This window comes from Protopterus annectens, chromosome 1.part1 (assembly GCF_019279795.1).
Source record: "Protopterus annectens isolate FY-2018-M chromosome 1.part1, PAN1.0, whole genome shotgun sequence".
NCBI classification, from domain to species: Eukaryota; Metazoa; Chordata; order Ceratodontiformes; family Protopteridae; genus Protopterus; species Protopterus annectens.
In genome coordinates, this window is record NC_056726.1 from 1,103,621,938 (window position 1) to 1,103,647,473 (window position 25,536).

A 25,536-nucleotide genomic window follows, 5' to 3' on the forward strand; every position below is an offset into this window, starting at 1 on the left:
GGTTAGCTGAGATTCCAAGTTTTATTTTTACTTCAAAGGAGACCATTGTGTGGTCTGACTTTACTAGAAAAGACATTAGACTAGATGGTGTGCCTGAGATGGGTGATAGGATAGACTAGGTGATGGGCCTGAGATGGGTGGTAGGATAGACTAGGTGGTGTGCCTGAGATGGGTGGTAGGGTAGACTAGATGGTGTGCCTGAGATGGGTGGTAGGATAGACTAGGTGGTGTGCCTGAGATGGGTGGTAGGACAGACTAGGTGATGGGCCTGAGATGGGTAGTAGGATAGACTAGGTGGTGGGCCTGAGATGGGTGGTAGGATAGACTAGGTGGTGTGCCTGAGATGGGTGGTAGGATAGACTAGGTGGTGGGCCTGAGATGGTGGTAGGATAGACTAGGTGGTGGGCCTGAGATGGGTGGTAGGATAGACTAGGTGGTGGGCCTGGGATGGGTGGTAGGATGTACACTGTGGGATAGAGGAAGCAGTAAGGACAACAGAGCAGAAGGCCTAGTAGCTTCCATTACACAGAATGTCAAAGAGAACAGATTACAGCACTTGTGCCTGAACCATCATAAAGTAGAAGACAGTCTGGTGAAGGTTTGGAAAAGACAGGGAGATGGCAAAAGGAAATGAGGGCATCCAGCAAAGAGATGGATGGCTTGTGTGAGAGAAGTATGTCTACATAGAAAATAGGGTGGGGGAGAGTGGTGATGATGATGATGCATAGGGATTCATTGAACTTTAATTGAGCACAACTGCTCAAACTTTGTACTTCAGAGCAGTTGTGCTCAATTAATCTGTCAAAAGAAAAAAAAAGCACATTTAAAACCTGTTTTTGCAGAGAAGCAAGCCTCACTTAACCCCCACACACTCCCTGATAATTCTATACTAACTCTGAGATACAACTACAGTGGTGAAAGGACAAGTTCCCAGACCCCTGCTATACTACAGTCTCTGCACGGCATGTGCAATCAGCTGATTTCTGATCACGCATACCATCTTTTTTTTTACTTCAATGAAGTCAGTTTGGCTCATGGTATGTGTACTGTTAAATTATATACATGTATGAAATGTGGCCATTCATCAAGTACTTCAGCTTGGAGGCTGATATGAAAACCGTATGAAATCAGTGACTAATCTGTAAATTAAATGAGTACATGTTTAACATGAACAGGAATGTAAACATTGTGTATTAGTATAGAGTGTTGCAGAATGCATGTTAATTACTGGACAAAAAAAATGGGAATTCATTCTCTTAGTAACTTTCTTCATTTCTACATGTCCTCTATCAGCTGATTTTTCTCTCTGAGAATTTGTTGTCTTTTGCCCTCACCTTTTGCTTGTCTTAATGTATAGATATCCCTCCAGAATTCCCCCAACTATTCTGATTTTATAGCCGTCTCATCTACTGGTATGGAAAATATTCTTAATAAACTTCCTGACAGTAGCCCACCAAGGTCTGAAAATCTGCATTCGTAAAAGTTTGTACAGAGCATGTAGAAACATTAGTCTCTGCTTTGTTAAAATACTTTCCTTAAAATTTGGAAGGCTGTCATTATCAAGCCATTTCCAAGAATTAAAAAAAAAACCTAACTTTTATGCTGATTTTAGACCCGTTTAATTTCATCTGACTTTGGGAGAATATCTTGGGTAAACTTGCTTTATAACCAATGTTTTGGATCTGTTTCTGATGCTGTCACCAGGCCAGTAAGCTTTCTGGGCCAAAAGAAGCACTCCGATTACTACGTGGACATAAATGGCTATGAATAACAGTCAAATCACAGGTGCTATTGTGACAAAGGGAGGTACTGCCAGACCAGCTATCTGGAATTTTGTAAATAATTCTGTCTCAATTTTGAATGTCAACATAATTCATGTTAAATGCTTGTGTTACATTTGTATTAGAAATGTATGTTATGTGTACATCAAACTGCTGGTGCAGAAGTGCATGTTTGAAAAGGGTTTTGTGAAGTACTGAGCTTAAAAATGTAACCACAGTGTACCATACTGGAAAAGAACAGAAATGTACCTGTATTATTGCAACTGTTTAGAAGGAAACTGGAACACAAGAGGTTAACTTTAGAAAAATAGCTAAAATTAAATTTTATGCCCACTTAATAAAAGGATGTTATCTTTCAGTTTCAGTGCAGTAACAGACGCAATGTCTAGAACTAGAGACTTTCTGTATTGTCTTGGAGGAATGCTATGCAGCTGTAAAAAAGGAAAGTCTAGCCATAGTGTGGGCACTGCAGAAACGTCAGCCTTATCTGTATGGAAGGGACGCATCCAGGTGCATCTGCAGTTAACTCCTACTAATGCCTCTAGATGTCAAATATTGCTTGATCATATTTGTATCGGTAATTCCAAAACCATGCTATGTACAATGTTTTAAAAGATTTCATCCTAAAGCTTAAACAATGGCAAACTCAACTGCATTGATATTTGACCTCTATCTAGTGCAGGTAAATACAGATATTGACTGTTGTTTTTATGATGTTCATTTAAACAGATATATTTTTTACATTTTTCTAAATATCTCAATAACCAAGTAACACAGACAGACCTTTGTCTCATACAAAAGCTCTCAGTAAGGTGAATAAAATGTTGTTGTCAGTATGTGTGTAACTTGAGAGATTGCTGAGATATTGTAAACTGTTTACAAAATATTACAAATGTAATAATTACTGTGTTTACTGTGACTTATAAAATTTGATTTAAGATGTAGACCCTAAAGAACATGACCACTATTAAAATAGTTTGTGTTGAAGGGTTTAACGTTTTATACTTTCATAACCCCTATGGTTCCAGAGATATGAATGTTTGTTTGAAATGTGAGGACATAATTTGATTCTGTCAAAAGGCTTAGGCTCTGCTCATTGCAAGTTACAGTGTAGACTTCCTGAGCTCTATTGGAGTGGGTGAGTTACTATGGCTACATCGAGCCAGCCAGCACAAGGCCAAGTTACTAAGCTGGAGCCTAAGGTTGCAGGCATATTATATGACAGTGCAGCACCGCAGCGGGGTTACCAAGGCCAATGCAGATGGGCTGTCAAGACAGGGAATGGTATAATGTATTCCCAATGGTTATCCCTCATAAGCAACATTTCTCAAGGGTCACTTAAAAAAACTAGCCCGAGTCTTCAAGGGGGGGGGTAGATGTGACACCTCACCCACTAGCCCACTAATCCAGGAGCCACAATCCTCGCCACTCTCATCAGTGGGGGGGGGGTACATTGGGAGGATGACAGGTACACCCACAGAAAATTCCAGATGCGGCTCTCTGCATCAAGTGCAATTTCTCTTAAGAGCACACAGAGACCACAGTCAGCCCGGGGTTGGTTTTTCCCTCTTTCTCCAGATCCCAGTAGGACTCCCTACTGGCACAGTTATAGAGTTGCTATCTCAGTTGAGTGACCAAGCCAAGACCTCCTGCACCCTCTCTGTTCAACCAGTGCATGTCCCTGTCCAAGTAGCTGACATACACTCTCTTTGAGGTTTGATTTATACATATATGCACCTAGGAAAGGCTGGCACAGTTTTAGTAGCTATGCCCCCTTCTGCCCAGACTATAAGGTAGTTTCCCCTCCCACCAGTCACTCCTTATCAGCTACTTTAAGACCATTAACAAACGGTATCCAATCTTACTGTTTAATGTTACTAATGGTAATTTGACTAAAAGCAAGGCTATTAGGAGTGACCTACACAGTGTCACCAAACAAATATGCAAGTACTCCCTGAACCTAAATATCTCTAAACATAGCAGCCACAATGAAAGTTTTTAAAATGCTTAATAATAAATAGTAAAAGAACAAGGAAATACTATATATTTACAGTATATCAAAGTTCAAAATTACAGGAAATACTTAAAATTACATTGCTGGACAGTCTCATATAAATAAAGAAAAACATCTAAATTAAGCTTTGTTATATTCTTGGTTGTATCTTAAGAGAATCACTATACCCTTATAACTTACTTAATTAGAGCAGCAAGGCAGATGTGGTGAGTGGATCTTGATGTTGTCAGGTCAAAGACAAAATACAGAATACAGAAACTCTCACAGAGAATTCTTAAATAATTAATATCTCAAGTGTTACTGCTGGAATATCTGGCAGAATGGCATCATTACTTGTAATCTGACTCTATCCCAAGTGAAACATCCCACTGATGCAGCTGGTAGCATTTAGCATCTACCTGTGAAGATATATAGACCTCAGATCTTTGGCAAATGGTGAAAGTCATAAAACAACTTCCACGACAATACAGAAAGCCTGTAGTTCTAGACATTGTATTTGTTACTGCACTGAAACTGTAAGATAACATCCTTTTATTACTTCGCCATAAAGTAATTTAATTTCAGCTATTTTTCTGAAGTTAACCTTTTGTGTTCCAATTTACATTGTTAAAATATGTACATCTAAAGAGTTCCAACAGAGTAGGTACATTTCTGTTCTTTTCCAGTAGGGTAGACTGTCGTTACATTTTTAAGGTCAGTACTTCACAAACCCTTTTCAACATACATTTCTGAAACAGCAGTTTGATATGCACATAACGTAGAGTTCTAATACATTTGCAACACAAGTGGTTTACATGAAGCATGTTGACATTCACAAATGACATATAATTACTGACAGCCCAGCTGTCTGGAATTTTGTAAATATCTCCATTTGTCACAGCTGTTTTTATCTATCTAACCAAAGCTTTTGGTATGATTTATCCATGTTTTACTCCACTTGTTCATGATTAAATGGTATTTAACTGTCTCTCAGTGGTTTCTTTATTTACTTTTCTCCAATCATTTTATATTAGAGTAATAACTTCTACTTGATCACCCAAACCTCTTCTACTTAAAGGAAGCTCCACAGTTTGACAGTTGTTTTTCTTCATTTACACTAATAAAGCATTTTCAGGTCTTCCGCCTCATCCAGTTATTCTTTATGCCAACAGCATGGTCATCTGTAACTGTCATTCTTCTCCTCTTGACATTAATATGTTTTTTTTCCATTAGATTTACTCTCTCTAGCCTACTGGATCAGTAGAAGAAGGAAGCATCTTAATCCAACAAAGCTAAAAGAATATTTTTTGGCTATTCTTGAAAGCTTTCTTATCATTGATAACTGCCTGAACAACCCACTGGAAACTGCTTCCTCCTATGTACTTGGGCCTTTGGTTTGATCAAAGTCTAAACCTTGAGTTGAGCTTTCAACAAGCATTTGTCTGTGGTTGACCTCACTTGTAACCTCCAGAAGGGAATGGGATTTTGACGGCTCATCTTGAATGTCTTTTCTCCAGTCTCTCTTGCTTCAAAGAAGAACATTAACTATCTTGGTAGTATTCCCAATAGAATTAACTTTTTTCCCCTAGTTGTTAGCATCAGTCTATTATTATTAGGAAAGCCAGCTGCATACATGCTAAGCAAAGGCCCCAGCTTCTTCTTGATAAATTAATTTTTAAACCCCTCTTAACTCTTTCACCTATCTTTTAAGTTGATTTACCATTGGATAAAGAATATATAATAGTGGATCTGGGTATCGAGTTCCTTCCATTTCTTAAAATCCACGGAGCCTAATTCATTTCAATAGACTCACAGCTAGCAGCCTATTCCACCTGTCATATGATGCTCTAGAACCATTGGAAGAAAATGTGTAAAGTCAAGCTCTCCTTGTTAATTTAATGTCATTTCTTCTCTAGTTTTGCTTTGCCTTTCTTGTCATTTATTCATCTTTATGTTTCTCGTTTACATTTTCTTAATTTTTGTCATTATAAATCCTTCCCTTTTTAATGTTTTACTGCTTTTAATTTCATTAGTTTTCTTTCATCTCATTAGTTCATCTCTTCAGATTCTTGCATTTTCTCCTTCCCCTTTTTTTTAACGTTATGCGTAATTTACACAGTCATTTGCCTAGCTTCGTGTGCTGTTTGTCTTTTTAATTAGTCTTGTAATTTGCTTTATTTCTTCTGAGTTGTCAGTTCATACAATTGTTCTTTGCAGTATAATATGATATTGCAATATTTTGTGGCAGATACAAAACTCAGTCTTTTTGATAACTAGGGCAGAACACTAATCCTAAAGGAAGTAAGTAGGAACAGACTGGGGGGGAGATAAAACATATATATAGGAAGAAGTACTGTAAGAGGTGATGGCGAAGCCTGAGTAAACCTGCAGGAGAGAGTACTGTAAGGTGTGATGGGGACGTCTGAGGTAAACATCCAGGAGGGAGTACTGTAAGGGGTGATGGGGAAGCTTGAGTAAACCTGTAGGAGAAAGTACTGTAAGGGGTGAGGAGGAAGCCTGAGTAAACATTCAGGAGGGAGTACTGTAAGGGGTGATGGGAAAGCCTGACTAAACATGCAGGAGTGAGTACTGTAAGGGGTGATGGGGAAGCTTGAGTAAACATGCTGGAGGGGTTACTGTAAGGGGTGATGAAGCCTGAGTAAACATGCAAGAGGGAGTACTATAAGGGGTGATGAGGAAGCCTGAGTAAACATGCAGGAGGGTGTATTATAAGGGGTGATGAAGCCTGAGTAAGCATGCAGGAGGGGGTACTGTAAGGAGTGATTGGGAAGCCTGAGTAAACATGCAGGAGAGAGTACTGTAAGGGGTGGTGGGGGCGCATGAATAAACATGCAGGAGAGTGTACTGTAGATGAGGAAGCCTAAGTAAGCATGCAGGAGGGGGTATTGTAAGGAGTAATGGGGAAGCCTGATTAAACATGCAGGAGAGAGTACTGCAAGGGGTGATGAAGTCTGAGTAAACATGCAGGAGTGGGTAGTGTAATGGGTGTTGGGAAGCCGGAGTAAACTTGCAGGATGGGGTACTCTAAGGGGTGATGAGGAAGCCTGAGTAAACATGCAGGAGGCGGTAGCATAAGGGGTGATGGGGAAGCCTGAGTAAACATGCAGGAGGCGGTAGTGTAAGGGGTGATGGGGAAGCCTGAGTAAAATTGTAGGATGGGGTACTGTGAGGGTGATGGGGAAGCCTACATATACATGCAGGAGAGAGTACTGTGAGGGGTGATGGGGAAGCCTGAGTAAACATGCAGGAGAGAGTACTGTAAGGGGTGATGAGGAAAGGGGTGATGAGGAAGCCATAGTGAGCTTGCAGGAGGGAATACTGTGAGGGGTGATGGGGAAGCCTGAGTAAACATGCAGGAAGGGGGTACTGTAATGTGTGATAGGGAAGCCAAAGTAAACTTGCTGACGGGAGGTACTGTAAGGGGTGATGGGGAAGCTTGAGCAAACATTCAGGAGAGAGTACTGTAAGTGGCAATGGGGAAGCCTGAGTACTCCTGAAGGAGTGAGTACTGTAAAGGGTGATAGGGAAGCCTGAGTAAACCTGTAGGAGAAAGTACTGTAAGGGGTGACGTAGAAGGCAGAGTAAACTTGCAGGAGGGAGTACTGTAAGGGTTGATGGGGAAGCCTGAGTAAACCTGTAGGAGAGAGTACTGTGAGGGGTGATGGGGAAGCTGAGTAAACATGCAGGAGGGGGTAGTGTAAAGGGTGATGGGGAAGCCTGAGTAAATGTGCAAGAGGGGGTGCTGTAAGGGGTGACGGGGAAACCTGAGTAAACGTGCAAGGGGGGGGAGTATAAGGGGTGATGGGGAAGCCTGAGTAAACATGCAAGAGGGGGTCATGTAAGGGGTGATGAGGAAGCCTGAGTAAACATGCAAGAGGGGGTTAGTGTAAGGGGTGATACGGAAAGGGCATGCAGTTTGAGTAAGTGGAAGGAGATAAAAAAAAATTGGTATAGAGTTGGATGCATGGCCAAGGTGTGGAGGATTGTTTAAGTGATTAGAGTAGCAGATATAAATCAGTTTGCTGACTTTCTCAGCCTGTTCTTTTTTATGGAAAAGTATTTAATGGTAAAAGGTGAGAAAAAATGAAGTAAAGATGTTATGGTGAGCGCTAGATGGAACAGAAGGTTCTTAGAGAAGCATTTTCTAGGAGTTTTTGAGAGGAGATCTGAGAAAGTGATTAGCTTGCACAGTTGAAAATGAAGAATATTGACAAATACACTGCAATTTAGTACATCTTCGTTCTCTGTGATTATGAAGGCTTTGGAGTACAGACAGTTATCTCTGAAGTATCATTCTGAATGTTAAGATGTTCGTCGGAGTTTACTAGACTAATGGCTTAAGAACCTTTACAAGCCTGGCCAATATAACCCAGTTTTACCCAATATATGACCCCAAGGGGCAAGAGTATGGGATCCCAGTACCCCAGGTGTGACCTTGTGATTTCCACATCCATTGATCAAATTGCATTCAAAGAGGGCCAGGGAAGGTCTCTCTTTAATGTTAATAGGAAGCCTGTTTCAAAGAATGGAACATCTCTGAAATACCCTTCTGTCTCTCCAGTATGTTTTGAGTTGTTGATTAAGTTTAGATCCCTAGATCGGGTGACCCTCATGCTGTTTGACTTGTGGGTGTAGCAGCTTCATCAGAGCTGGAATTGTGAATGTCTTGTAGGTCAGGCATAGTTGACCCCTTAATAGTTGGTAGAAATCAGAGTAAAGGGAAGGGACTTTTAGTCTATCCACAGAGGACATGTTTCCACCTTGTATTTTCTTTGTGAGGAACCTCTTGAGGTCACTCCAGCTGCTGTAAGTGTCTAGTCAAGTTCATGACGAATGGCACATTGTACTCTATTATTGGTCTAATGAGCCTGAGTACAGTGGGACTGTAATTTTCTTAGATCTGGATTCCATAACTTTAAGTTCAGGCTGTTGTCTGTGTCCCTAGATATCTCACCTCTGATTCATCTATTAGGGGGTGTGCTATTGATACTGTAATTTGACTTCCCAAAGGGTATAATTTATGCACTTCTTCTTTTTTTTTCTGCATTTAGTTTTAGGCCATGGTTCTGGCACCAATAATTTGTCTGATCTAGACCCTCCTGAAGGATATCTACATCATTGGGGGATTCAGTAATTGTCTCCAGCTTGCAGTCATCAGAGGTATTCCACATTAGACTTGAATTCAGAGACGTATATTCCAAACAGGAGAGGTCCCATCACCGAGAACTGTGAGACACCACTAATAAGTGGCCTCTTTCTGGATCTGGATTCACCTACTTGTGCCTGTCATGAACCAATTGACTGTCCATCTGTTGGTGTAAGGAATTATGCCCAGTTGTGTGAGTTTATCTATAATGCCCGAGTGGGGAATTGTGTCAGGTTCCTTAGACAGGTTGACATAGGCGGTATGTACTGTTTTACTGTCATCCATGGTGACTTTCACAGGTTCAGTAGGCATGTCCTGCCCTTGACAAAGCCAAATTGTGACAGGTTCAGTGTTTGGATGTTTGCTATGTTTATTATTTATCAGTTCCAAGATTATTCTTTCTATGGCCTTGCATATAAGACTAGTCAAACTTAAGGGTCATTAATTTTCAAGGTCAGTAGATGGTCCCCCTTTATGCAGAGGGATGAGTGTTGCTGTTCTCCACTCTCCTGGTACAAAGTCAGTTCAGAGGTTGTGGCTAAATAGAGATCCTAATGGGCCTGGTAAGTTCTGATTTAAGCTGTTTTAAGAGGCAACCTGGTATATTGTCAGGCTCTGTGTTTTTTTTCACTTTAGCGAGTACAGTGACAGTCCGTTCTTTGGTGATAATTGACAGTGGAGTGGTAGAGGGTATTTCTTGGGGGAGAACTGGAGATGATGGGAAGGTGAAATTTGGGTTGAATTTGTCAGCCAGCAAATTTGCTATATCTTCCAGCTGAGTATAGGTGATGCCATTGACAACTAATTCTACACATGTTTGGATGTTGCCCTTAAGATTGTGGATATAGCTGCTGAAATGTCTTATGGTTATCCTTAACTTTGGAGACTATTACCTCAAAGTCTGCTTTCAGAGACTTGAGTAATTTCCTGATTCATTTGTTTAGACTAATGAAGGACTTCTTACTCTGTTGGGCACTCTGTTGGATACATTTACGCTTAACTTCTTGACAGGATTTTCTTTCTTTTGTTGTACAGACTGTTAATACCCGGATCCACCAGGGTGGATTGTCTCTCTGTTTTGACCTGGGTTTATTTCTGTCTAATACTGCCATTTCTATGCAGTTGTTTATATGGTCATACATGGCTTTTGTATATGCCTTTGCTTAAGTTTCTGTGTTTTCTACATTTAGGGGATCTTGGAAACTATCTCTGATGTTCCTTAATAGGTGGTAAATTACCTTACAGAAGTTCTTAACATTTTTTTGGCTTAGGTGAGGAGACTAGTTTTCCCTTTATTTCAGGGGAGAGTGCTTTGTGATCTGATTTTGACAGTGAGGACATTCCATGGGTGGGTGGGGGGATGCGGGTGGAGTGCTTTATATATTTGTGAGTACCAGAGCTAGGATATTTGTTCTAGTCACGTGCAGACTAGCTGCTACAGGACATTTGAATTTACAAAGTCGACAAATCTTTGGGCCTGGATGTTGGTGGTCATTTATGCCTCCTAATCAATGCAGGGGTAGTTAAAGTCACCCATGAGTATGGCACTTGACTGGATGGTGAGTGATTGTAGGAACTTCAGATAGGATGCATGTATTTCCTGGTTCATGGTGGGGGACCTGTAGCTAGCAAAAATATGGTAATGGATTTTCCCACGATTAGCTGGACATGAAGTAACTCAAGCATGTCAGATTGTTTGGCCAGCCTTGAGATGTGCTTATCCTTTATGTAGGTAGATACACCTTCACTTTTTGTTCTTTCATGTTCATTGGGTGGTCAGCTGTGAACCATGTTTAAGTAATTGCAAAGACGTCTGCATCCTCCAGGGTGAGGAGAGCTTCTAAGGAGTGCAGTTTCTTGTTGGGACTCCTAGCATTGAGCAGTAACACCTTTAGCTTGTCCTGAGTAGCTTTTGTTATTTTGGAAGGTTTGTCTGTTTGGCAATGTCAAAAAAGGCACTATAAGGGTGAATAATGTTTTGGCCAATATCTGAAAGCCTAGAGGTGGCGGGTGAAGGCTGTCCTTGGCAAAGCAGCGTGGCCTATCAACCATGTCCTCCCAGGCTGACCAGTATTGAACCCCTTTGGAATGGGTTAGGAGTGTAGGATGTTTGTAACCAGATGAGGGACGAGTGTTTACTTGGTGTAATCTGCAGCTAACCTAACCAGCAATGCTGCACATTGCCCAAACCTGATGTCTGAGCAGCGATACTCCTGGGTCTGGGTGCTATAATAAGGTAAGGTAAACCTAAATAGTCCTAACTGAGTGCGTTTGTGTTGCTCACTATGCAAACTAGTTGCCCTGTTACTAGCATGGGACTAAGGTAAAGTTCTGATGTATTTTTTGTAGGGAAATTTCAGCTTGTGGTGACTGCATGTGTGCAAGACAGCAGTAACTGCTGTTGTGTGAAGAGCAGCTTCTCTCAAATGTCAGGATTTTATACATGATCAATAAGCAGACGGTGAACTCTTCCACCAGCAATTCCTAGCTCAGAAAGGCTAGTTCTTTTTGTTTGTACCTCTCATGGTGACAGCCTTCCTTCTGTAAAGGCTCATTCTACTAGAGCTGTGGCTTCTTCTGGTGCCCTTTTTTCAAAGGGTTAGATACTAATTCTTTTCTTGAAGCAACTACCTGGACTTCTGCGCATACTTTTACTGAGCTCTAGAAGTTGGATGGTATCTCCAGGGCTAGAGCTGGTTTTGCTAGGGCCATTCTTCATCGTTTCTTAGAGGGCTGTACCACTCCTTCCTCCTCCCAATTCTCTTCTTGAGCTTTGGCTCTCTCCCATATGTTAGGAGTGCCGCAACAGTAAATGTATGGACTTGGTACAGTTGTGTAAAGTGTTATTATAACAGTAGATGTGCTTACATTCACTGGGGGAGTATTCACTCCTTCCTTCTCCCTTGTTCTTCTCCTTATTCAGTCCCTCCCTCCTTCCCCTTGTCCTTCTCCTTATTCACTCCCTCCCTCCTTCCCCTTGTCCTTCTCCTTATTCAGTTCCTCCCTCCTTCCTCCCTTGTCCTTCTCCACTCCCTCCTTCCTTCCTACCTTGTCCTTCTCCTTATTCACTCCCTCCCTTCTTCCCCCTTGTCCTTCTCCTTATTCACTCCCTCCCTTCTTCCCCCTTGTCCTTCTCCTTATTCACTCCCTCCCTTCTTCCCCCTTGTCCTTCTCCTTATTCACTCCCACCCTCCTCCCCCTTGTCCTTCTCCTTATTCAGTCCCTCCCTCCTCCCCCTTGTCCTTCTCCTTATTCACTCCCTCCCTCCTACCCTTGTCCTTCTCCTTATTCACTCCCTCCTCCCCTTGTCCTTCCCCTTATCCGTTCCCTCCTTCCTTCCCCTTGTCCTTCTCCTTATTCACTCCCTCCCTCCTTCCTCCCTTATCCTTCTCCTTATTCACTCCCTCCCTCCTTCCTCCCTAGTCCTCCTCCTTCCTGGATGTACTGATTACCTACTGGGTTTCCTTAGACTGCTGTTCCTACTGAGACAATCTGTCCTGAGGATGTTACATTTGGAAATTGCCTTTATGCCCTATGCTATATGAGGAGCTTATGTGCAATGTTTGGAGTACCTTAAAGCAACAGTAGGCTTTGGTATACAGGACAACGTCGGGCTACCCATGGCAGGGAATCCCATATGTTAGGAATACTGCAACAGTGAAGCAAAGGACATCTTCTGTTATGGTAACATTTTACACAATTGTACTTTCTGATTTATGCTGTCGTTTTTCTTCATTCGTTACTTTTTCTCATGACTTTTGGAAGGTTGAAGTCTTCTTTCACATGCACACACAAATGCACATATTTATTTTTCCTCTGTTCCTCTTCATACAATTTATAGATGCAGTTGGATGTGCATGTAGGTATATACGGGTGCCTTGATGTAGGTATATATGGGTGTCTTGATGTAGGTATATATGGGTGTCTTGATGTAGGTATATATGGGTGTCTTGATGTAGGTATATGTGGGTGTCTTGATGTAGGTATATACGGGTGCCTTGATGTAGGTATATATGGGTGTCTTGATGTAGGTATATACGGGTGTCTTGATGTAGGTATATGTGGGTGTCTTGATGTAGGTATATATGGGTGTCTTGATGTAGATATATATGGGTGTCTTGATGTAGGTATATATGGGTGCCTTGATGTAGGTGTATATGGGTGTCTTGATGTTGGTATATATGGGTGTCTTGATGTAGGTATATATGGGTGTCTTGATGTGGGTATATGTGGTTGTCTTGCATAGTAATTTTTGACTAGGAAATAACTAGGGCTTTTAGGTTTCTGATTTATGTATTTACATTTATGGCATTTCTGGATGCCACAGCAGTTCATTATAAAGAAACTCAGCCATAGTATGAATTTTACTTTCCTTTTCTGCTCCTCACTCTTTCTTTTAGCCTCCCCACTCCCTTCTTTCATACCCTTGTTTCACTCCTCATCACACACCTCCAGCGATGTCTGACACTCTTTCTTCCTCCCACCACCCTTCCTGCTCACACATTTTAGGTGTTGTTTACTTTCTCCTACATTATCTCTGTTGTTTTTGTTCATAACATCTTATTTATCTTCCTATATGCTCCCTATATTTGTATCTGATTTGATATGTGTCTTTATGGTATGTAACATTAATGGTGCTTTCTGCCTGAACGTTAACAGAAAATTGACCGGCCATTCAAACTTACTTGGTTAGCAAAGGCAAATGAATACATAACTGGTTGCAAACATTATTTCTTTATTACTTGTCTGGTCAGGGAGTGTTGTGATATTGTGTGATCTACTTGCCAAAATAATTTTTATGCCTAAAATGTATTTATTAGTTGTTGTGTCTTTCGGCTTTTCCCGGTTAGGAGTCGCCACAGCGGAACTCCGGTCCGCTAATGATTGGTAGTTGATTTTTACGTACCAAGTTGCCAGCTCTGACGCACACGAAAGTACGCCCATTCACGCATGTCTCCACGCAGAGATGCTCTAGCTGAGAATCAAACTGGACAGCGTCTTACTGTGAGGCGACAACTCTACCACAGCACCACCACTGCAGCTCATGTTCTGTATTAGTCTGAATGCAGTATTTTAAGTGCAGTGTTGTAAATTATTATACAGAAACTAATGGATATGGAAAAAGGGGTGATTCTCCTTAAGCTGGGAGTAAAGGAGTATAACTGCTTGCTAACCCGATCCTCAAACTGTTCAGTTTCACAAAACTTTCACTGAATAGAATGATCGCTAGTTTTGGCAAATTACATCTAGTGTACCTGAATCCATTTTAAATCTGTCTGTGTATATTCTTTGAAATGAAGAGGAATCACATTCTTTGTGCTTCCAGGTGCCAGAAAGCTTTGAAGATGTTGCTGTTGAGTTTTCAGGAGAGGAGTGGAAGTTGCTGAGTGAAGAACAAAAAGAGCTACACAGAGAGGTGATGGTACAGAACTACGAGAACATGATTTCTGTAGGTAAGGGGATTGCAGAGGTACATTCTTGTTCAGTGTTAAAATCTTTTGCATATTTCTTTGCATTACAACATAAATGAGACTTGAAGAAACACATGAATGAGACTTGAAGAAACACATTAATGAATAACAATATGGTGGTAAAATGGTATTCTTTGCAAAAAGAATTTGATCTGTTCTTAGAGGCGTATCTTTATATGAGGGATGCAGTCCTCTGTCAGAATTGTTATAGGAGTATTTCTGTTTTTAATATAAAAATAATATGACCTCCTGCATCAGAATTAATTCAGTGTAAGATCATAGGAAATTACTAGGCTATCGACCAGGAGGGCATTTTAAGCCTAGCCATTTCATTCCAATGTAATACCAAAGAAATGCTGGTCAATACCCAAGATTGCATGTAGTGATGACCGCCCATGTCCAGGAGGGTTGTGGGTGCTATTCCTAGTAAGAATTTACTGTGCCCCATCCACTCATCCAGGTTCCTCTTGAATAGTGTCATAGAGGTGCTCCGTTTCACACAAACTGGTAGCCTGTTCCAAAGATATCACAGTCGTTGGGAAATAGATCTGTCCCTCCGACATGTTCTATTTAAGTCACCGGTGATGTTTAGGTGCCTGGATTGAGTATCCCTAGTCCTATTTGATTTAGGAATATGAAAAAGGTTCATTAGGTTTGGGTCTTGGATTGCTCTGTAAGCCAGGCGTAAGTCTCCCCTAAGAAGTCTGTACAATACGGAGTATTATAACAGAGACTTTAGTTGGTCTGTGTAATGCACATGCTGGAGGCCCTTGATCTTCTTTGTTAGAAACCTCTGAGGTCTCTAATTGCTGCAGGTGTTTAGTACAGTACATGACAAACAGGGCATTATATTCATTTATAGGCCGGATAAGGGCTGAATACAGGGGGGATTATAACTTCTTTTGGTCTCGAAGTGATGCCTTTACTAATTGTGTGCTATGTAGAAAGCTTTCCTTACTACACCTGACACATTGTGGTCAAAGTTAAGGTCGCAGTCAACTTGTGATCCCAGAGTCCTTACTACTGCATGGATACTTAAGGTATTGTTATTGATTTATAGTGTAAGGGGATATTGTTTATGCTGAAGGGAATGATGATACATTTCTTTGCATTCAGTTTGAGACCGTGACTAATGCACCATTTGCTAGTCTGCATGAGACCCTCCTTGAGTATGCTGACATCATGTGGGGATTCAATGATTGCACATAGTTTGCAGTAGTCTGCAAACTTGGCTAGCCACAATCCATTTGTTTTAACCTGAACTTCTGAAAGTATATACCAAACAGTAGGGGGCCCATCAATGAACCCTGTGGCACCCCACTGGTAACAGGTCTACTGTGTAATGTTGAGTCACCCACTTTGATAGTGTGTGTCTGGTTTGTGAGCCATTTGGTGACCCATCTTACAATGAAGAAGTGTACATTCGGTTTACTAAGTTTATTGGTAATCCCTGTGTGAAAACCTTGTCCTGGCCCAGCAATCAAGGAGCCTCAGTCCTCACCACTAACACCAGGGAGGTCGTCTCCTAGAAGAGGAAAGGATAACTAATACACACAGTAAAGTACAATTTCCCTTAAGTGCACACAGAGATCACAGTCAGTCTGGGGCTGGTTGCTCCCTTGCTCACCAGGTCCCCAATAAGACTCCCCACTGGCACAGCTATAGGGTCCAGGTCTCAGCCTAACTGGGCAAGCTAAAACCTCCAGTACCCTCTCTGTCCAACCAGTGCTTCGTGTCCCTGCCCAAGTAGCTGACACAACACACACACACTTTTTGAGATAAGTATTTATACAACTTCAGAGACACTCCTGGGAAAGGCTGACACAGATTCTCCAACTGTGCTCCTTTACCCAGACTATATGGTAGTAATTACTGCCACCACCCAGTTAATATCAGCTACTAAAAGGCCCTTAAAAGGGTGTCCAATTATGTGACAATTCAGTCTAAGGCTTATTGGAAGGGCTTAGACAGTAAACTCTATAAATATGTAATATACTTTAAAGCATAATTTATCTCTGCATAAACCAGCCACAGGCAGAAGGTTTTTAAAAAAATTTAATAATAAATAATTAAAACACAAGACAAAACTACTACACCACAGAGATATCTAAGAGTTCACAGATCACACAGAAATGTAAAATAATACAGTAGGACAGGTCTAATTTCAAAGAAAAATACCTAATTAATCTTTACTAGCTTTAACTATTCCTACAAGAAATCACAGCGCTAAAAACTTACATGTGAGCATAGGCAGAGTGCTGGTAAGTTAGTTGTCCAAAGTCAAAATGCTTCCTAGTCTCTCTCTCAGACACAGTTTATAAAACATCACTAACAAACATGTCTCTGGGTCATCCCCAGATTACATTTTTGACACTTAGGTTTTCACAGTATTCATATTGCATCATCTTGACACCTGCTCTGAGTTCCCAGGCTAATAGAAACTGCATTATTTAGCAAGCGAACACCTGCACAAGAAACTACAACACTAAAAAGCATTTCACATATACACTCTAGCAATTAGTCTTTAGTTAACAAAGTTGACAGAATGTCTTCAGCCAGCCTGACCGGAACCAACTTTAAAGATCAAAGAATGTCATAAAATCATTTCAATTTCAAAAGACAAATTTGAAAGGCTTAACTTTAGCAAGGGGGCAATGTTGCCACATTGTTGAAGTTCACATTTCGCAGTATTCCTTTACACTCAAGAAAACATGCCTGTATTTTATATTTATTTATACAGTTGATAGAATTATGTATCAAATTCTATTTGACTAGGCTGGCAGCCTTTGCCCATCTCTCCCCAGTTGTCACATCTCTCCCCCCTCCCCCCCGGGGAATTCAAGCAAGTTTTTCAAGTTCCCTTTGAGAAACATCACTTGAGAGTGTCAGGTCTATCTGGGTGTACCTCACCTCATTACCTGTCTTGAGAGCCTATCTGCATTGGCATTGCTACTCCCATCTGCACTGACATTATCATATGCTTGCAAACCTAGACTCCATCTTAGCAACTTGGCATTTTGCTGACTAGCTCCGTTTTTCCTTGTCAGGTCTTTGAGGGGAGCAGCTATGGTGCTACAATTGGGAACAACCTCTCTGTAGTACCCTGCTGTCTCTAAGAATGTCATGCCTGAATAGCTTCCACTTTGGCAGGTTCTGGCCTTACCTTACCACTCCCCACTCTACGTCCTAGGTTGGAGAACTCTGCCATACCCACCTAACATTTGTTCGGCTTAATGGTCAACCCTGCCCTCTGTAGTCTGCCCAGCACCTCCCTGACATGCTGAAGGTGCTCTTGCCAGGAATGGCTGTAGATAGCAATGTCATCCATGTAAGCAATGGAAAACCCTCCTGCTCCTGCTAAGATATGATCTACCAGCCTCTGGAAAGTCGCTGGGGCATTCTTCATCCCAAAGGGCATCTTTGTGAACGCATACAAGCCAAAAGGAGTCACAAAGGCTGACGTCTCTCTAGCAGTGGGAGTCAAGAGCACCTGCCAGTAGCCCTTGGTAAGATCAATGGTTGTAAGATACTTAGCCCCACTCAGCTGCTCTAGGGCCTCATCTGTCCTAGGCATGGGGTAAGCATCCATTTCTGTGTGACTATTATTTCCTGTAATCCACACAGAACATGTTGTTGCCATCCTTCTTTGGCATCAACACCACTGGTGAGGCCCAGGAACTGTTGGACTCTTGAATCAGTCCTAGTTCCAACATCTCCTGTACTTCTTCCCTCAGAGGCTGTTTGACTCTCTCAGACACCCTATAAGGGGCCTGCCTGACAGGCCTTTGGGGTCCTGTATCCACCTGGTGCTGCACCAGGTGGGTGTTCCCTGGTTTCCTGGTGAACATGCCACCAAACTCCTGCAACACTGCTCGGATTTCTCGAACCTGGGTAGGAGATAGCTGCTGGGACATTGCTACCCCTTCCACTGAGGTGTCAGCCTGACCCTCACTGAGGAGATCAGTCCCCTGATCTCCCTCAGACTCCTCCTGCAATCCACTGCAAATGTTCAGCACAAGGGCCTCCCCTGTCATGGTAAGGTTTCATCATGTTAACATGGTACAGTTTGTGCCACTGCCTTCTGCCTAGTACTTCCAGCATGTAGTTAACATCACGTACCTTTCTTACCACCTTATAGGGTCCCTTCCAAGCTGCTTGCAGTTTGTTGTGTCTGACAGGAATGAGAACCATCACCTGCTGCCCTACAGCATACTTTCTAGCTCAAGCATTCCTGTCATACTACAGCTTTTTCTGTTGTTGAGCTTCTGCCAGGTTCTCCTGGGCCAGGCCCATGAGTTCCCTGAGCCTTGTCCTGAGGTTCAGGACATATGCCACAACAGACTCCTTGTGAGACTTACACTCAACTTCCCACTCATCTCGAATTAAATATAGAGGTCCCCTCACCCTATGCCCATACAGCAACCCAAAGGGTGAAAAACCTGTGGATTCCTGGGGAACCTATGCCCATACAGCAACCCAAAGGGTGAAAAACCTGTGGATTCCTGGAGAACCTCTCTGTAAGCAAACAGATGGGGTAAATATTTGTCCCACTCCCTCTTAAACTGATCTGCAAATGCCCGTAGCATGGACTTGATTGTAGAATTTAACCTCTCAACAAGACCATTAGTCTGGGGATAGTAGGGGGTGGTCTTCATGTGCTTCACCCCACCGGAGTTCCACAGACAAACCAGCAGGTCTGACATAAAATTGGCACCTCTGTTAGACAGCATTTCCTTTGGGAAACCTACCCTGCTGAAAATGTCTAGCAAAGCATTTGCCACCTTCTCAGCCTCAATGGGAGGACAAAGCCACTGCCTCAGGGTATTGTGTAGCATAATCTACAATCACTAGGATATACTTTTTCCCTATGGAACTTGGGGTACTCAGAGCACTCACAATATCCATAGCTACCCTCTGAAATGACTCCTCAATCACGGACAAAGGCATCAAAGGAGCTCTCACCTTGTCTCCTACCTTGCCTACCTTTTTGCACTGCTCACAGGTCCTGCAGTGCCCTGTTACATCTCTGGAAATTCCAGGCCAATAGAAGTTTTGCATAATATTCCTCTTTTTACGTTTTATGTCCATATGACTTGCAAAGGGAATATCATGGGCTATGGCTAGAAGCACCAGATGGTAGGCTCTAGGCACTACAGACTGCTGTACTCTCTCACCTTCTAGCTCTCCCTCAGGGGTCCATTCTCTGTACAGTAACCTTTGTTCCAGTATACAGATTCCCCCTTCCCTAGAGAATCAGGTGCCTCCCTAGCTACTTGCCTCAGGCCTTGCAATGTAGGGTCTGAGAGCTGAGCCTGTCTCAAGTCTCTCCTTGTAACCCTTCCCAGCTCCCCTTTCACAGGAAGTCTGGCATCCTCTGACAGCGGTGCCTCACTGTCAGCCTGGGTACTACTACTCACCTTTACCTTTGCAGTTACCCTGTCCAAGGGAACCTCAGTATCCACAAGCAGCTGTGGCTCACATGCAGTCTCACTGCTACAGAGCAGCTCCCTCCCTGAAGTAACCATCTCAGCAGTCCTGGCTGCAAGTATGCAGTCTGTCTGGGTCTCCCCCAGGCTACCAGACCCACATGCTTGTGTCCTAGCCTCACTGCATGTAACTGCATAAGTACACAGTACTGCCTCATCCACATCCTCCTCTCTCAGGACATCTGCAGGATGGTAGTTCCATACCCCTGTTGTCTCAAGACAACCCACTGTTGGCATTTTGTCTTTACCACTTACTGGCTCCCTCACCTTTGGTTCCCCACCTTGCAATCGTGAACATCTGTATGCCACATGGCCCCACTGGTTGCATTCAAAACATTTACCCTAGCTCCTGGATGTGTACCTGGACAAGTGGCTTCCCCTTGTTACTGGCGGATTCTGTTGGGGCAGTCTGTACTGCCCACCATGGGTTTCTTTAGTCCCATGAGCAGTACTCTGTGTTCCTTTCCTGTGCAGGGCTGCCCTGCTTGCTAGGTATAGGTCTCACTTCTTCCCCAACTCCTCTGAAGTAGCACACTGTTCATCAGCTAACCAGATCCTCATGCCCTCAGGCAAAGTGTTAAGGGCTTGTTCCCTTACCAAAAGGTCTTCCAGCCCTTGAAAAGTGGTGACCTGATAGCCACTCACCCAGCTATGAAAGTAAGTGCTCAGTTCAACAACATATTCACATACATTTTCATCTGCCTTGCATCTATCCTCACAAAACTTTTTCCTATACATTTCAGGTGTTAGCGTAAAACATTCCAAGTGTCTTTTTATAGCAGTATAATCAAAACAGTCAGTGTCATGCATTTTTGCTAAAGAAGTTACAACTTTACCATGGAGTAAGGGGGTCAGGAACCGTACCCAGAGCCCTTGCTCAACTTCATACTGTTTACATACCCGCTCAAACATCTGAATGAAGCTATCAAAATTACCCCCCCTTTAAACTGTGGAAGAAATTTAGTGACCTTTTGTGCTTCTGGGGTCCGGTTACTCCCTTCCTCATTACCTCCATGACTTTGGCAAAGAGTCAGCATTTCCCTCTCATGCCTCCTCTGCCATTCATTTTCCTCAGCTTGTAGACTTTTTATTTTTTCAGCTGCTTCTATTTCCATACGCCTGGCCTCCAACTCAAGTCTCTCTAGCTCCAGATGGATTTTTAAGTCCACTGCAGAAAGGTTGAGCTGTCCATTCTCCGAGGATATTTTATCTCCCCTGTCAGTCTGATTGTCCTCCAGGCTACTGTTTTCTGATGCAGCTGTAACCAAGGCTGCAATCATGTCTGCTTTAGTCAGGTTTCCATACACCAGTCCCCTAGCCTGGCACATCTCTGCCAGCTGGCTCCTTGTCAGCTTTCCATACTCTTCTGCTGACATGCTGCCTGCTCACCCTGACTAACACTAAGCTAACAAAATAAATAAAACAATTGTGATCTAAACTCTTAGTATACACTGCGTGGCTGTTTTAGAGTACAAAACACTTTTAGAGATCACTGTACATGAGCTACAGGAATTCGCTCTACCCACACCACTACAAGCCAATTAGTATGTGAAGTAGATCCCACCACTGCAAACCACATGTGATGGCCGTGTCCTGGCCTAGCAATCAAGGAGCCTCAGTCCTCACCACTAACACCAGGGAGGTAGTCTCCTAGAAGAGGAAAGGATAACTAATACACACAGTAAAGTACAATTTCCCTTAAGTGCACACAGAGATCACAGTCAGGCTGGGGCTAATTGCTCCCTTGCTCACCAGGTCCCCAATAAGACTCCCCACTGGCACAGCTATAGGGTCCAGGTCTCAGCCTAACTGGGCAAGCTAAAACCTCCAGTACCCTCTCTGTCCAACCAGTGCTTTGTGTCCCTGCCAAGTAGCTGACACAACACACACACACTTTGAGATAAGTATCTATACAACTTCACAGACAGTCCTGGGAAAGGCTGACACAGATTCTCCAACTGTGCCCCTTTACCCAGACTATACGGCAGTAATTACTGCCACCACCCAGTTAATAATATCAGCTACTAAAGGCCCTTAAAAGGGTGTCCTATTTTTACTGTGCAATATTAATATCCAATAATTTGATCATATATTTCATTTCCTCTCTGCTTTCACTGGCTTTTGTGAGTAAGCACAAAATTATCATTTTGTGAAATCACTCCCCTTCAACTATTTAAATTTATTGGCCATTCTACTGTATTCCATAGTACCAGAATACAAAAGTGATCACCCCCTTTCAGTCTATCTTGCTGTTTTAAAAATAGTGACTCTCCACTAACTTTTAGACAGGTAAACCTTGTTGCCTACTTTCCCATCTAACTTCTCTAGTGTACACTGCAGTGTTTAGGATAAACCATTTTTTTCATCTTACCTTTAAGCATCCCTGTGACTAGCACTTGATATAATACCTGCTAGAAAGCACTAGGAAGCCTTAAATGGATACAGGCACTCAACACTCCGTATTAATAATGAGAAATTAATCATAGGCACTAAACAGCCTATAACTGCAAAGTACCTTGCTAAGGTAAGGGAAAACAGCTCCTGTACTTTACAAAACAAAAGCACCAAACCAGGCATGTCCATGGGTCAGCTTCCGTTGATTTCTCCTGTTCACCTGGTGAATCTGGGCATACTGGGGCAATGCAGCAACTGCCTCATGTACACAGACAACCCTCTCCTCCTACCACTCAACACTACAACCTGTGAGAGATGCACTTACATAGCCAAACTGGAAGCAATGCTCTCTCTACCCAAGATTGTGCTAGTCAGTCAAGAGGAGAAAGGTTAACACCCGCACTACACCTCAAGCAACACATAGCCCTTCTAAACTCACACCACCAACACCCACACATAGCAACACTTAATCCACATATGCGGATGCCCTTAACTGTAACCTGCCCAAGCAACAAGGACCTCCAAAGCTGAAACACAAACAAACACCAATCACATCCAAAGTGTCACATAGCTCACAATACCAGTGTGCCAACCAGCAAGGCAAGACAACGTAGTCATAGGTGACTCTATAGTTAGGCACACTGATTTCCCACTCACCAGGCTGAACAAGGAGAAAATTACAGTGAGCTGCCTGTCGGGTGCCAGGATCCGCCACATAACTCATGCACTCAAGTTACTCCATAACAAGTACAAATATGACTGTCATTGTCCATGTTGGAGTGAATGACTTGAGACGTACCTCCCTGGACTACATGAAAAAAGACATGGAAGAGCTCTCGGATCATGTGGCCCAGGCAGGTATGACCCTAGCCCTGAGTAGCATCCTGCCTTTGCCCAGAATGATACCACAATATAAGGACAAAATGATTTACTTCAACAATTGGCTAAGCTTCTGGTGTCATTCAAAGGGGATCCAGTATCTGTCTGCCTGGGACGACATGATCGACAGACCACGATGCTTTGCCAGAGATGGTCTGCACGTGTCGCCCCTGGAATTCAAGTTACTGGCTAAGGCTCTTGCTACCGCTATAGTGCCTTTTTAGGCAAAGTTCAAAGGACAAAACCACCACTGTAACACATACAAGCATGCAAAATCTGAAGGCAATGCTACTCAATGCTAGAAGTCTAAACCTCAAAAATGCACTCTCACTCCTAAAAATGGAGAACATTGATATCTGTGCAGTAACTGAGACCTGGTTTAAGGCTCCAGAGAACACCCCTGCAATACCAGGCTACAACTCTTACCACACTTTTCGGCTACCAAACCAGGATCGAAACACTAAAGGTGGAGGAGTGTCCATATTCACCAAGGATATTCACACCACCAGGTTAGTTGCCCTACACAATGTGTCTGAAATTCTCCAGGTGCAACTAACACTAGGTAAGACTGCAATCCAAATTGTAGCTTGCTACAGATCCCCCACCATGCCCCAAGATTCTCACTACACTTTTCTAAACATACTGGAAAATATTAATATACAACCAAACACCTTAATACTGGGTAATTTCAACTACCCTGCCATTAACTGGGAAAACTACTCGTGCACCAACATCTTTGCCCAATGGTTCTTGGCATTCATAAATTCCAATGCCCTGGATCAACTAATCCGTAGTCCCACCAGGGGCTCCAATATCCTAGACCTGGTCATTACCAACATGGGAAATCGATGCTCCACACCAATGGTCACCCCCTCGTTGGTCAGGTCAGACCATAAGCTAATCACCCTTAACATCCAAATCCCACCCCCACCCCCCAGTAAGGAAACCTCCATAAAAAACTTCTCCGAGACCAACTTCATGCTACTCAAGTCAGAAGTTACAAACTTCATGACACCAATGCAGACAGGAACTGAAAGTTCGACTGCTGAGTCCTACACTAAGGCACTGTACGAGTAATTACTGCCACCACCCAGTTAATAATATCAGCAACTAAAAGGACCTTAAAAGAGTGTCCAGTTATGTGACAATTCAGTCTAAGGCTTATTGGAAGGGTTTAGACAGTAAACTCTATAATATATATAATATACTCTAAAGCATAATTTATCACTACATAAACCCACAACAGGTAGAAGGTTTTAAAAATATTTAATAATAAATAATTAAAACACAAGACAAAACTACTACACCACAGAGATATCTAAGAGTTCATAGATCATACAGAAACTTAAAATAATACAGCAGGACAGGTCTTATTTCAAAGAAAAATACCTATTTAATCTTTACTAGCTTTAACTATTCCTACAATAAATCACAGTGCTAAAAACTTACATGTGAGCATAGGCAGAGTGCTGGTAAGTTAGATGTCCAAAGTCAAAATGCTTCCTAGTCTCTCTCTGAGACACAGTTTATAAAACATCACTAACAAACATGTCTCTGGGTCCTCCCCAGATTACATCATTTTGAGTTTGTTTCCATTACATCATTTCTTTGACACTTAACCTAGAGTTCCCAGGCTAATAGAAACTGCATTATTTAGCAAGCTAACACCAGTTTTACATTAAGAAGGTTTGTGGTCTGCACTGTAGTGGCAGAACAGGTAGCTTACATCCTTCTAAGTTGGGAACTGCTGATTGAGGGCTCAGTGTCTGTTATTCTAAAAGTGTATTAATTCTGGTTTAAGCACTTGGGCTTGAGGCCAGTTATTTTACATTAAGAGGGTTCGTGTTCTGCACTCTTGTGGGAGGAGAGGCTGGACTCTGTCCTTCTGAGCTGGGAATTTCTGGTTAAAGGCTTATAGTGCCTGCATATTTGAACTGCTTCTTACTGAAATTGGTACACCTTGTTTGCTGTAGCATAGACTAGATCCAGGCCTGCTGAATCTAGCTTTGTTTGTATAACTTGAGCACTAATCCAGGCATTCTTTAAAGTATTCAGTTGTATTTATTACTGCTTGGTAGTAACTTGATTAAAGTGTAGCTATCATTTCTAAGTCTTTTGGATTAAGCACTTGGGCTTCAGACCAGTTGTTTTACATTAGGAAGGTGTGTGGCCTGCACTATGGTGGCAGGACAGGTAGCTTACATCCTTCTAAGTTGGGAACTGCTGATTGAGGGCTCAGTGTCTGTTATTCTAAAAGTGTATTAGTTCTGATTTAAGCACTTGGGCTTCAGGCCAGTTATTTTACATTAAGAAGTATCGCGGTCTGCAATCTTGTGGGAGGAGAGGCTGGACTCTGCCCTTCTGA

The 25,536-nt window shown here is 42.5% G+C and overlaps 1 protein-coding gene across 1 annotated transcript in view; it reads left to right on the forward strand.

Moving 5' to 3' along the window:
* The window catches only part of LOC122809007 (zinc finger protein 888-like), a 214,240-nt gene that overhangs the window by 80,102 nt on the left and 108,602 nt on the right, over positions 1-25,536 (forward strand). The window contains exon 2 of the mRNA XM_044080195.1: positions 14,268-14,394. Coding sequence (XP_043936130.1) covers positions 14,268-14,394 — 127 coding nt within the window. The remainder of the gene's footprint in view (positions 1-14,267; positions 14,395-25,536) is intronic.